Here is a 14,451-nt window from a genome sequence, read left to right as displayed (position 1 = left end):
GTGGGAGTGCCATTCAGAATGAGAAAGATGATGAGCGCAGCGAACTACTTTAATACAAACAACGGTGGAGCTAGAGACATATGCCTGTATATTGTGTGTATGTGTGGGTTAGGATTCAATAGTATAGAAGGTTTAATCCACATAATCCAGGTATTTATTGAATGTAATTAGATTTCCATCTGCCATTGATTTTCACATCCACTTTATTCGGCGATGTCACTTCAAGCACACAAAACTAGATGGGTAGCGTATGTTAAAGCGAAGTAAAATGCATTGCACAGAGCAACAAAACACAGCAGATGTCTTGTCATTTTGTTGCCAAATTGGATCATATTTTTTCTGTTTCTTTTCCTTTTTTTGTATAATTTTTACTGAAGGCACAGATGTACAGGTAGGTGTACGTGCTCAGACCCTCGAAAGCATTTCTAGTTAATTGCCATGAATACTTTGTGCTCCTAACTTTGTCTGACAGCAGGGAAAATGTAACTAATGCAGCAAATGTGCGTGGATGGACGTGTGTGTGTGTCTATGTGTAAGTATGTGTGTGAAGTGCAGGCAACTTACCCAGCACGCTGCTTTTTAGACTTGTCTGAGATGCCGTCTCGAGACATGAGCTTGTTAAACACCACGATTCCAATAAGCATATTCACCTGAGAGACAGAGACACATTGCTGTGATACAAGAGTCGAGAACAGGCGATCAAATGGCTTTGTATTTTCTTTTATTAATGTTTCACAAGGTTGAAGACAACTTTGTAAAAGCCGCATAGACCAAGTTGATTTTTAATTGTCAATAAAATTAATGAATGTTTATAAGCCATTAGTAATGGTATATTTTATCTGTATTATCTCTGCTAACCACTCTGTAAACATTCGATAGCTCAAAAAGTTTTGAATGAATTTTGATAAAACTCTGTAGGGATGTAGAGTGGGGTCACATCAACAAGCCATTAAAATTTGGTTTACATCACCAAGGTCTTCCAGGTCAACTTAAAGATTTATTGATTGAAAACTGACAAAAAGCCATAAAACTATGATTTGGATAGAAAGTGCCATATAAAGATTTTAAATATCATGTCACATGACCTCTGACCTCTCCTTTGAGGTCAATAGATTGATAATAATAAGTGATAATAACGTTACAGAGCTATTTATGGCAATGTTTCCTGCTGCTATTGTTTATGTTGACAACATACAGAATGATATGAGGGGATTCTAAATATTATGCCATTATATTATATCTTTGCTATGCAGTAACGGCTATAAGAGTTTAAATACATAACAATTTGAATAGATGGTGGTTTGTGAACTTTTAATAAAAAAAAACCCCAACATGTTTATTATTAAAAATTTAAGTGGATTTACTAAACAATAAATGCTACACATGAGCTTTATCTACATAAGAAATACAAATAATAATAATCATACTAAAAATGATGTCTGTCCGTATCTTAAAATGGGTTTCAAAAGGGCAAATAACAAAAGCTTGTACTTTTACTTATTTTTACTGCACTACAAACTTCTTAGTCTTTTAAAAAAGGCAAAAGAAACTAAAACTAATATCTAGAAGATACAACATTATTCCCCTAAGAGTAAATACTGTCCAGGGAGAGTGAGCTGACTTGGCCCTGGGGTCGGTTGAATAAAAGCATCTATTTATGAACTATACAAAGTATTATGTATACTATTGAAGCCAAGCATAGGCTTTTTTTCTAAAGGTTTTATTACTTACTAATTCCTACGTCAAATTATGTCATGCTTCAACTAGCAAAATCTAGACAATCAACATATTAAGTTACATGAACAAATTCAGCTTTAATTTGGTGAACTGAAGGTAACAGACATTCCTTTCATTGGTTTCATCCTACTCCTCCTATCCACATAGCACAGGACAGAAGTTTTTTTTGTTTTTTTTTAAATGAGCAGGTCCTGTACTTTTCTTAACCTATAATTATGGCAGTTCTGAAAGCTTTAAAAAACTGCTTCTCATACTTGTTTCTCTTACTAATGAGGAGTCCGTTGTTAAGCCTGCCAAACATCTGGGTTATAGCGGTGACCCAGTGATACAGATTCAATAAGACGCATTTGCACATGGCTCTGAGCCGAGGCTTGCCACATGTAGACCCCTTCTACTTTGAAATCCTGCCCATGTGGGAGATTTCCTGTGCTAGCGACATGTTCGTCATAATCCTGATTGCCAGCATTCACTCATACGCGTTCTTCCATCAGCCACGGGTTTCTCTGCCTATTCTTTGTTTGATCGTTTATCAGGTTCTTTGGGAAGTCTGCTGGAGGAGCGAGTGGTGTAAGTGACAAGTGATTTTCACACCCTGATGCGTACCTACACAGCTCCTACAATGCATTCCTATTCTTACCAAGCTCTTAAACTGAATGTCTGCCTGAATACCTCCTTCAGCTCATGCCAAGAGCTGCTACTAGCTAAGAGGAAAAAATCCATATGCTGAAAACATGTCTGCCAAAAATTACAACCACTAAGCGGCTGAACAGTTAGAGTCTGACATACACGTACCATGTTAAATATTTGGTTTTCACATCCTTTGCAGAAGCCTAATTTCTGCTCAAATCCCATTTCTTAGAAATGAAATGGAAAATACTCATATTTCCTTTCACTGCATATAATAATAATCACAATAATAATAATAATAATAGTAATAATAATAATAATATGTCATTATCTGGTAGATGACACTGCATGACAGATATATTGTATTATAGAGTGTGTAGTGATTTAAAAAGATACAGTCAATCACAGAGCCTTCCTGATCAGTTCAGTCAGTCTGTTGGTGTCTCCAGCTGCGATGCTGCTCCCCCAGCAGACCACAGTAAAGTACACTGTGCTCACCACAACTGAGTGATGGAAAATCTCCATCATTTTGCTGCACACATTGATGGATCTCAGGTTCCTCAGGAAAAAGAGCCCGCTCATCCCATTTCTTTAGTATACAACTTCTGTGTTGGTCTTCCAGTTCAGTCTGTTGTCACTGTGGATGCCCAGGTACTGGGTACTCCTCCACATTAATAGCCTATGCCATCACAGACAAAGCTGTGTAGCGGTCCACCTCCCTCTGGTCTCGATCGCCACCTCTCTGGTCTCATTCAGATTCAGAAGCAGATGACTTCTGCCACACCACTCCACAAAAACATCTACTAGTGCTCTGTACGTCTCCTCCTACCCATCACTAATATATCCAAACACTAGAACTGTCAAGAGTATTTGCGTATGTGCCATGACCTGGAGTTGTACTGAGTCTGAGGTGTACAAGGTGAACAGGAATGGAGACAGCACAGTCCCCGGTGGAGCTCCTGTACTGCACATCACCAAACTAGACAGAGCATTTGGTGGATCGTCAGTATGGTACATGTGGCATTTACGATTCATTAAAAAAAAATCTCTTTCTCTGATCTCTTCCAGTCTCGCGTGTGCTACTGACAACTACCTACAACGTGCCAGACTGTGACAGCACTATTGTCATGCCAGTCATGTCTGGCCCAGGCTCTGTGAGTCAGCACCATCCTGCTCAGCTATTTGCCCAAGGCCAGGTTCATTAATTAGAGAAGAGTCCTGTGGGAAGGTCTGTGTTTCTCTGCCCAACGCCCTGCTCTCATTACAGCTGTTTGTTAGAGTGCGGCCCCAGCAACAACACCAGGGGGCCAGGTACCACGTAGCAGCTGGGGTGTGGAGCGTACTTTGACATTGCGGAGGAGAAAAGCTGGAAGCGCATCAAGACATACTAGGCACTGAAAAATAACTTTAAGCAAGTTGGTGGGTTTTATGAAACTGCTCCAACTTTCGAAACTTGAATGTTTAACTTCTTCATCTTATAACTTATTCAAATACGCTTTTTTAGAGTCATGCATTTTGCATTTTTTTAAATAAAGCACCAACCTCGCGAGTATTTAGAGTTTTTATACAAGTGTATAAACACTATTTAATATTTTCAATTAAAGGAATGCGATTTATTACTGTTTTGCATTCAGTTTCAGACTATGTAACCTTTAAATAATAACAGTGGCATTGCAAGACACTAGATTAACATAATGATGAATATTCAGCAGCACATAATCCTGTATTCCCTTGTGCCTCAAACTGCAGCTTGCAGAAACTGTCTAACTGCTGTTTGCTTGTCAGGGATTTACTTCAAAATCATGCATATCACTCTGCACACCTGTGCTGTCTGATCCATGTTTCCTTCCTGACGTGTACTGTACGGTACATGTGCAAACAACAGAGGAAAAGAAGCTATAAACGGACACACACAACAGCAACGCCAGTGGCAGCAATTACCAAACTTTAATGCCCCATCCAGACTTATTAAGCTTAGTGGTGGCAATATCTACCCAGGGATCCATTTAGGAGAAATTAGCTGAGCCACATACAGCAGCACACAGAAGCAGATGATTAAAACACCTCTGAGATACAATCAGTGCACTCAGTTTTGCTGTAGTACAACACAGAAGTATATTTACTTCAACATAAAACCGTCTGCTTTATGGCAACTGGCAAAAATGAAGAAAGCGCACATTATTACGTTCCGTGGAACACAAGTTAGCTGCATATTTAGATCTGAAAATACCACTGGACCATAATAATGCTTAAAACATTGGCTACAGAGCCCTATGCTTTGAAAATGCATATAACAGTGAGAGATTCGGGGCTAGAGCTGCGATGGAGGTCCACTCTTGCGCTGCATTGCCGGCAGCTCTTGTCAGTTAGAATATGTTTTTATTTTTTTCTGGGCTGACATTTTAGACTCAGCGATCAAAGCGCTCAGCTCATCATTGTGTCGTGTACACCCTGGGTGTGTATGCTTACATGTGCATGCGCGAGTGAGGAAAACCCTCAGAGGTCAACATGCATTTGCTTTAATGCCCCAAGCTGGGAGGCTAACTTTGCAAAAATATTTGGAGAATATTTGTGCCGTGTGACTACAGAGAGAGGCCGGCTGGCTGAGAGGAAAGGAACTTCGTCATGTAGATGGAACCTGACTCCTCCCTTAGTCACGCTCCTGTTGGCTTCCCATGATGCACTGAGTGTTTCTTCATTCACCCTTTTTAATTCTATATGTGTTTATAGACCACCGTTTATACACCATTACTAAACGCTGAATCTCTTCCAGTGTGGATTTTGTCCCACCTCCAACTGCTCACAACAGATGGCTGCCCCTCTCCCTGACCCTGGTTCTGCTGCTCCTTTTAAAAGGGAGTTTTTCCTTCCCACCATCGCTAATTGCTTGCTCACAGGGGAACGTCTGGTTGTTTGTTTTTTTCTCTATTATTGTAAGGTGTTTATCTTACAGTATAAAGTGCCTTCAGGCAACCATTCTTGTGATTTGGTGCTATATAACTAAAACTGAACTGAACTGAAGCAGTGACGCACTCACCAATACAATGACAGCAGCTGGCCCAACAAAGGCATAAAGCAAACCGCCTTCCAACGATAGCCAGCAACTAGTAGAGGGAAAAAAAGAAAAAAGGAGAGGTGTTAAAAAAGTGCGTAAACACAGAAAAATCACAGCATGTAAAATATCCCGTCGCCAGATTCCGGTCTCACATTTCACTTACTGTGAGTGCCAAGTACTTAACAAAAACAAGTAGACATTCAATTAAGTATCACATTAACTCCAAATTTCCTTGGTGAGGGATAAAGCCTTTCAATGTGTGGTTAAGTGCCTCTTTCTGTAAATAATGCCCTCAGTGCTGAGCAAATTTATTATGTACATTACCTAAAACATATCCTCAAACTGGAAATTTTATTTGGTTTTTGCAAGCTAGTGAGACTTAATGAGCTTAAATGTGTCCTCCAGTAATGTCATCAGAGCACGCGGAAACCCCTCTGTCATCTTAATTACAGCTCAATAAAGAGAAAGCTTAAGATGGAAACCCCCCCCCCCCAAAAAAAAAAAAAAAAAAAAAAAACCTCCACAAAGCCCTCACGTTAAGTAAAATATGGGAAAGTGAACCTTTTTAAGATGCATTTTATTGACTGGGTACGTAATGAAGCTTTTTTGTGTACATTTTGCTTAAAGGTCAGCCTAGCTGCCTTGGATTTTCATATTCTTGAACAAAACATTCAAATCATGCTTCACCTGTTTGACGTGGTTATTGAAATGCCTTAAAGGTCATTTTGCGCTCACACTTGACAGCAAGGAGATTAATTAAACTATTAGTTTCTCACTTGAATGACAGAAACAAGCCATTTGGCCCTAAGCTGGAATAATTTCCTTAATTTATGAGCAAATTTAGAAAATCTAAATCTTTAATTCTTTTTTCAGTGGTGGAGTTGCTGGATATTGAGCCATTGCAATAATATTAACAGAACCACAAAAATCAAAAGCTGATTAGCTGATTAGTTTTTGACGATTAAGGTTTTCACACATGATATGTAAATATGTTTTATTTAACCTGCCGATCAGAGCTGGTTTTCAGGGGGTTAATGTGTCCCTGCAGTGAACAGGACTGTCAATGTTATACCATGCCCACTACATAAGCAGCTAAGATGTGTTGCGTATTGAACATAGTGCATGCTGGGATAGGCAACTGTCCTCCTGTGGCACAGAAGAAAGAAATATACTATAGCAACTGTATGAATAGATACATGGATACATGGAGAAAAGACTGATGATGTTGATGTAAAAGAATAGATTTGGGGTTTACACACTCAGCTGTTTATAACACACATGGCTGCTTTGACTGAATAAACTAAATACATAAAAATACTCGCCTATGAAATAAACTTTAGTTTGAACACCTCAAGGGGAAGAACACTTGCATATTTTGATTCATCAGCAATGAGGCCAATGAATGGTACTCTGCCTCTAGCCCACACAAATGCATGGTTGAAGCTGGTATTTAGTGATGATATTCACATAGACTGAGACAAAGTCAGGAGGTCTGGAAGCAATACTCACTAGCTGGCTGTGCCGTAACCTCTCGCTCTGGTGAAACCCACTGACACTGCTACAACAAGGGCTGGAAGACCTACAGACAGACATGGGGAGAAAGATCAAAAGTGTGAGACAAAAGATAAAAGAGAGCCTTAGTGGGGACGATGAAGCATGTCGGCCCAATAAGATTTCCCAGTATGAACAACTCTATAAGGCTCCTTTCATTAAAATGCTAAGCAGCCATGCAATAGAGTGTAATATGAATGTATGATTCAAAGTGACTGGGCGCTCTATAGGTAACCCCAGCGCTCTGTACTTCCTGACATGAGGTCTAGCTACAAGCATGAAAACTGGGGTTAGATAGATGGAAGTTATTTTAGTCATAGGCGACGCAAAGCACACAGTGTGGGTGTGTGCAAGCAGCACCAGGAGTACTTGAGCATATGAGATTTAGAGGCAGTTTGTAAAAATGCAAGATATAACTAGGAGTGGTCAATAAGTCATACAATAATTAGCTAAATCAAGTGATGTGTGTGTGTGTGTGTGTGTGTGTGTGTGTGTGTGTGTGTGTGTGTGTGTGTGTGTGTTTGTCTACGCACAAATGAGAAGGAAAGAGAGTGAGACCAAGTGTCGCAGAATGCGTGCCAGAAACAGAAGGAAATATGCCGGGCCCTGTAATGAGCTTGGCTCTGAAATATTCATGTAATTAACAAAGCTGTGATTATGGCTGCAAATGAAAAGCAATTAGAAAAAGTCACATTAACATTAACAAATAAGATGGTGGAGAGCCAGGCCGATCCACTAACCAGCGAAGTTTCAATTAGTCAACATCATCAGTCTAGCATTTAACTCTATGTAGGACGGCAAACCGCACACCTACACTTCAGGCTTACACGGTCTGCTGCTAATCTAACGCAGATCCGGTCCCGCCCCGAAATCTCCCGTTGCCATGGCAACCGATTTCAATCACATAATTTGGGGAAGAAAATTGGGAAATGGACGAGAGGAGGATAAGCCGTTTGATCCTCTCCACTATGCTCGACCGTTTCACGCTTTCTGTGTGCATCTGCAAGTGTGTCGGATAATTGAACAGCTGGCACGCGCCCCCGCCGTGCGCCCGGAGCCTTCCTCGCGTTCTGTAACTGCACAGCGTATACATTTCGCTCTGTATCAGGTTAGGGCATCAGTGACTTGGCAGATTAGACCTGTGGGATCAATATCAAGTGAAATGAAATGGGTGTGGGGGTTGTGATTTTTTTTTTTTTTGTGCTATCTCACTGCTCATCTTGCTAGGGTTGTGCTGATGTTATCATATGTTTTGATTAACATCCCATCTAACATCCCTGCTGCCTGTTGAGTTATCAGGTCGTCTAGGTCACAGCATAATAGAGTGACATGCGGCACAAATGGGGGAAAAAAAAGTGACATAGACTCACAGGCGGAGAGGAGAGAGTTTACCTGTAAAGAGTGACAACCTCTGAGAATGTGTATGCATGAGACAGCTTACACATGGGGCTTTGGCTGAGTTAGATAAAATTACAGTAGAAAGCTGTAATGAATGCCTTTTGGGAAATGAAGCAGCAAATAACAGCATACGGTGAAGAAAAATGGGATATAAATTAGAACGGAGCAAATGAAGATTGTTAAGCATAATACAGCCAACAATTTCAACACTATGGCATAATAAGCTGTTACATTTTCATGTAAAATAAGCCTGTCCTGCTGCTCTCCATCACCAATGCATGTCACACAAGAGTGCCTCAATCAGAATCCAATTCATGAAAGGGTCTTCATTTGCCACGCTGACAATCCTCTGGCATCCGAGGATAGCGGATGTTTTCGGTAAAAGAAACGGCAGACACCTTTATTATCAGCTAAGTGTAGAGAATGCCACCATTATATTGGATGTGATAATTCATGCATTCTGCATTTTGAAACAAACGCCGTGCTTTCTTCACTGGAATTCACAAACGCGCCTGTCAAAGTGTTCAGATTTCCAGGAAAATCATGGCAACGACAAACAAGCGCATAGCAATACATATTAATGCTTATGGAGGGGAGTCAGGGGAGAATTAATGAAGTCACTGTGTTTGTGCACTCAGTGTGATCAAACGTGCTTCGCGTGTACAGTCATGCAGTGTTAGACTCATGAACAAAAAAGTGACTTTTTGATAACTTTAACATTAAATGAAGATGGACGGTTGTTGCTTTGATTCAAAGACTTCCAATCCAGTGTCTTTCTGGTTGGTCGGCTTAAAAAAAAACACTTTTGGGGGTCATTAAATGCATTGAATCTCTAGTAAGTTAAAGACTCAGCTGGTCATTATTAACAAGTAGCTGTTACTGTGTTTCCAAAGTGCTTTGGTACATTGTTCTTTATATCAGGTGGTAAAGTTCTAAGGACGGAAGATGCCCTTCCCCATGCAGCCCATAAATGCAGAAATACAATTCAACACAGTTGCAAAAGGCTGTTTCTCACACAAAACCTTGATGAAAACAAAAAATGTCAATGAACAAATCACCGAAACAGCCGTCAAAATAAACAGTTCCTCTGATGCTGTGAAAAACCAAGGTGGTCGAAATGTTTAGATGTTCTGTCAGAAAGACAGACAGACTCCCCTTAGCTGCTGAGTTCCAAACAGGTTTCTACGACAAGTTTTACTGACACTGAAAGCCTCGTGAGCCAGACTAGTATTTTTCTGAGTATAACTGACAACAACTTTGCATCAAAGCAGCCAAGTTTGAAGATTCCTTTATCTCCAGCAAACACGATGGAGCATTTGGTAATCGTCGTCTTCTTCCGGCACACGGTTGACCTTGTAACATGTTTAACTGATCAGGATCCTCCACGTTCAAAAGTTGCTGCAACTACAAAGATTCTTTAAATGAGTTTGCCAAAAACGTGTGACTTTGCTTGGCAGATTTACATAATTTTAGAGACTTTTCAGCATGGAGTGTATGACAGTTTATACACTGAAATAATTCCAACATACTTTAGAAAGAGGGGGAAAAAAAAGAAAAGGGAAACTGTTCAGCTATGAAAGCGCATTATCTATTTTGATCACAAAGACAGAAAGCAGTAATTGTTCAAATTGTAGACAATTGGGCTTTGATTTGGCGAGATGTGATAAAACAATCGCAAGCGCTAACAATGAATGAGAAATGTTTTTTTCTGCTGTGCGCAAATAACAACATGTTGTGAATGATTTCACATATTGTTTTGACAACTTGAACTATTATTTAAGAAGCGAGAAAGACTGCGACGATGAAGAGAAGCGAGCTTCACCGGCTAAATGTATCTGCAGTTGCAATTAAACAGACAAGAAACAGCAACAAAACGACAGAATGAATCAAAGATGCAGATTAGCAGAGCAGCGTTTTGAAAAAAACAAAACAAAGCATGCTCCGTGTGCTGGAAATGAGAATCTTATCTTTTGAGGTTTTGCAGACACGTGATCGTCAAACGTGATATTAACTTGTCTTCTGGACATGTGAGAATCACAATAAAAAAGTAGAATGAAGTGCACAGTGCCCTAATCACACAAGCTTAGATGCTGGTCAGTGACCATCTGGCAACCACCTGTCGTTAGGGAAAAAATTGTGGTTGCTGGAGGTTGATGGCAGTTGCTGGGAAAATAATTGTTAATGCCCCAGTCACACAGGTCTACACACTGGTCAGTGACCCCCATTTATCCCTAGCAACACACCTGTCACTATAGGCACTTGTGGAAATCTACTAGGAACCAAAAAAAAAAAAAAAAAAGGATTTTGGTGTAGCATCTTTTTTTATACCAATTTTACCCAGGGGGAACCAATGACATCCAGGATATATGCATTTTCCCCCCCTTGCAACCAATATGGCAGACAAATGTTGAGCAATATCACGCGAGAAAACTCAACAGGAATAATTTCAGGGGTGATGCATGCAAAGGGCTATTACAATCTTAGCCCAGATTTCAGGTACATTTATTATCACATTTTAACTCATATTCTTCTCCCGCTTTCTCCTATCAGCAAAAAACCAACCTTAAAGCCCCCCCGAAATATATTTTTCTGTCAGTGAAAGCAGCTTGTGCTCCCTGTCTGAGTGAAAAGGTAGCTGTAATAATGTCAGATCAGCAAAGAATGTGGCCCCTTTAGCTTCTCTGTTCAAACAGGCAGAGCTTGGGAATGAAACTGTAATTATGGAGGAAACTGAGTCGGTTTTATTACCACAGATCAGTGACACGGGCTGTGTCTGTGTGTGAGAATCACTGCAGTCTGGTACAGTGCATGCCAGGAACCAAAAGATGATGGTACAAAGAAAATGCGACAGACTTGCATATCTATGGCAACTACTGTGACAGCTACACTAGCTTAGCATATTGCTGAACATTCAGGTAGGCTCTATTATTAATTATATATTAATTTTTTTCATCCACTTTGAGGTGACTGAGCTTTAGGACCGTTACAGCACTGCACACTATTTTAAAACGTGTGATACTGTGTGGACTCACCCCAGCCGAGGCACAGAAACCGCTTGCGAATGAGTCGTGACCTCATTTTGCCAATGACTGCCAGGTAGGACTGCCACGCCTCAGTCAGCACCCAGCAGAAAGATGCCAAGAAGAAGAAATGCAGGAAGGCAGCAGTCACAGTACAGAGGCCCTAGTGAATAAAGAAAGTAATCGAGAGAGACAAGGGATTACAACACACGGAGAGGTGCTATTTAAACAAACAAACAAACAAAAAATTCTTAAGAAGAGACGTCACGAATCATCTTTTAGGGTTTGGCAGGGGAATATGAAACCTCCGCAAAATAGAAAGTACAAAGTCAAAAATACTGAGTGGAAGAACACGAGTTCAACCTGGCACTGCTGTGTGGTTGATCGATGCTGACCACCACACAGTTCAGCCTTGCTTAGTCAGAAGACTTAGAATGCCTGCTTTGAGAACTCCACTGTATGAACTTTGTCTACTTCTGAACCCTGGTGGTTTTTGGCAGTTTTGTTTCTAGGCAATGGAGGCTTAGTCACAAGCACTATTATTGGAATCACAAGCACATGGACAAGAATTCCTGTGAAAATTCACGTGTAACTCAAAGAGCAGAAAGTCATTACCTTGCTAAGCGTTTGTGATTGTCCGACCAGAATTAATAAATTGGAGGCCAGGATGGAGAGGCAAAAATTCACCAAGATGATCGATCTCTCCGACCGGATATACCTAAAAGCAGAGTAACGAGAGACGGGAAAGAGGGAGAAATGACAGGCGTGTGCGGTAAGCATTAATGACAGACTGATGGACTGAACAGTGACTTTCTGGACATTGCAGAGACATTAGCTTGAGTTTGCCATCTGCTGCGTGTAATCAAAATACAAACTAATCACCACCTCCCCCCCACCGTAGTTGAACCATTTGTTCCTTATTAGGCCTCATTGGAGTTTTTGGCAAAGTAAATGACAGACACAAAAGAGACTTTGCTAGTGAGAAAATGACCACTGTGAGCACAGTTGATGTATGAATACTGACACTGCCATTACTCTATCAAATGTGTCTCTCAGTGTGTTTGTGAGCTCTCACCTCCAGAAGGCAGCATATATTAGCAGCAGGATGAGCAGAGCGGTGCAGGAGATGCCGCACCCCACCATAAGGGGCACAGAGGGCATGCTGGTAGGACCCATGTCCTAATAGCGGGAGGAAAGAACAGAAACAGGAGAGGGAGAGAGACGGATACTTCAGTGCAGTTGTAAGGCATTACAAGAGACATGTACCTGCATCAAAAGAAGCCTGAGTATTTTGCTCTTGTCAACAAAGCACATCTCAGTATATATCTGTTTGAACTTGAACGTGCTGGTCTTGCTATCGAGGTTTTGTTCCAGTTGCTAGGAAACATTCCCAAACTGACTGATTAATGATGATGGCGCTTATGCCACTGAAGCTGCATCAACTGTGACATCGACATTTGATAATGCTAACATGTCTATGAAAGCGAGCTCTGTGGCCATCATTAAACACCAGATAACGTAATTGTTGCTGCTTTTCTGCTTTAAATATCCACCAACGATATGATAATCAGGAGCCACTGAGGAAATAATTAACTGAAACAAAATTAAAAAATAAAGCTCACCTACAGCATCTTTTGCAGGACCAACTAATCCTTGCATTAAATTTACATCATCAGTTTAATGAGGCTTAGCGTTAGTTTAAGCAGGCTACAAAAAGCTGAGCCACTCTCCTTAAATATCACTTAATGCAGGGATGTCAAAGTAAACACTAAACTCCCTTTTCTATCAGTGCAAAGACATTTAATTAAACATTCAATAACTGGCATGTTTTATTACAAAAAAAAGACATGCAATTTCAACTGTGTCTCAATTTTCAACATTGATAAATGTGTAAAATTACAGAAACGCTTCTGTTAGCTCATTGTCCAGATTGTCCTGTAATTATAATAATGTTCTTTTTTCCCTATAGTAGAGATGGCACGATACCACTTTTTTATGTCCGATACCGATATCATAAATTTGGATATCTGCCGATACCGATATGAATCCGATATAGTGTTTTTTAATCAACAAAACTGTTTTTTAAATATCTTGCTGCATTTTGTATAAGTTCATACTCAAGTTTAAAACAACAACTACACTAAAGCTATTCTGTTATACCTGTATGCAAAAAAAAAAATTTCATAGTTCAGCAATACTGATCAATCTAATAAACTTAAACCTACCACATCCTCCCTATTCTGGTATTTTAAAGAGTACTTAGCATAAATATTAAGCAACCTAACTAATAGGGTTCCAACTCCCAGCAACAACAAAAATAAATAAATAAAAAATAGGGAACCACCCCCCACCCTCCACCTCATGATGCTTAATCGACGTAATCAACCTTAATTTGATGCAGTGTGGAAAAAAATGCACAGAAATCAATTATTTTTCAAGAAATATTAAATAGATTCAACATCTTTCTTCAACAAAATTGCAGACTGCACAGATGGTACCTTCCCAAAGGAAAAAGTACTATAGCTTACTAGGGTATATATATTAGACTTAATAGTTACTATATACAGTAATTGACTTCTATTCATTTTACATCAAATTAAAACTTTGGGTGTCAGATAATTATTTATTAAAAGCTAGACATTTTAAATGAGAATAAGAAAGAAAAGTATGTCTTTGTGCCCCCTTTTCCCTGTTAATGCCCTATCGGCCCCCCTGGCTAAACTTTGCTAGATCCGCCCCTGCACAGTTACCAGCGTCAGCTACATAGAAAAAGATCCTCGAGTAGAAAGTAATATTAAATACATTCTAACAACAGCTGATCAAGCTTAAACGTGCTGCTGTTGTTCAGCCGCTGGTTTCCTCTTTCTGGTGCAAAGTGGGCCAAAAGCAAACAAGAGACACGGACTAGCGACAGAAAAGCCGATCAGCTGATCGTTAAGCAGTTTCATGATTGAAGTAGCAGCAAGAAGAGGCAGTCGCTCCATATATCGTTTGTTAAGCTTAACACAGGAATGCTTTACAAACATTCAGAGATGGACTTACATACTTGCTTTACTTCTCTCG

General features: G+C 40.1%; 1 protein-coding gene across 6 annotated transcripts in view; it reads right to left on the bottom strand.

Moving 5' to 3' along the window:
* The window catches only part of adgrb2 (adhesion G protein-coupled receptor B2), a 264,465-nt gene that overhangs the window by 42,941 nt on the left and 207,073 nt on the right, over window positions 1-14,451 (bottom strand). For all 6 annotated transcript variants that reach the window (XM_026156028.1, XM_026156033.1, XM_026156032.1 and 3 more), the window contains 6 exons: window positions 12,464-12,567; window positions 12,004-12,106; window positions 11,401-11,551; window positions 6,929-6,998; window positions 5,402-5,468; window positions 565-650 (listed from right to left, as the gene is read on the bottom strand). In XM_026156028.1, coding sequence (XP_026011813.1) covers window positions 565-650; window positions 5,402-5,468; window positions 6,929-6,998; window positions 11,401-11,551; window positions 12,004-12,106; window positions 12,464-12,567 — 581 coding nt within the window. The remainder of the gene's footprint in view (window positions 1-564; window positions 651-5,401; window positions 5,469-6,928; window positions 6,999-11,400; window positions 11,552-12,003; window positions 12,107-12,463; window positions 12,568-14,451) is intronic.

This window comes from Astatotilapia calliptera, chromosome 22, assembly GCF_900246225.1.
Source record: "Astatotilapia calliptera chromosome 22, fAstCal1.2, whole genome shotgun sequence".
NCBI lineage: Eukaryota > Metazoa > Chordata > Actinopteri > Cichliformes > Cichlidae > Astatotilapia > Astatotilapia calliptera.
This window is presented reverse-complemented; position numbering and strand designations above follow the sequence as displayed.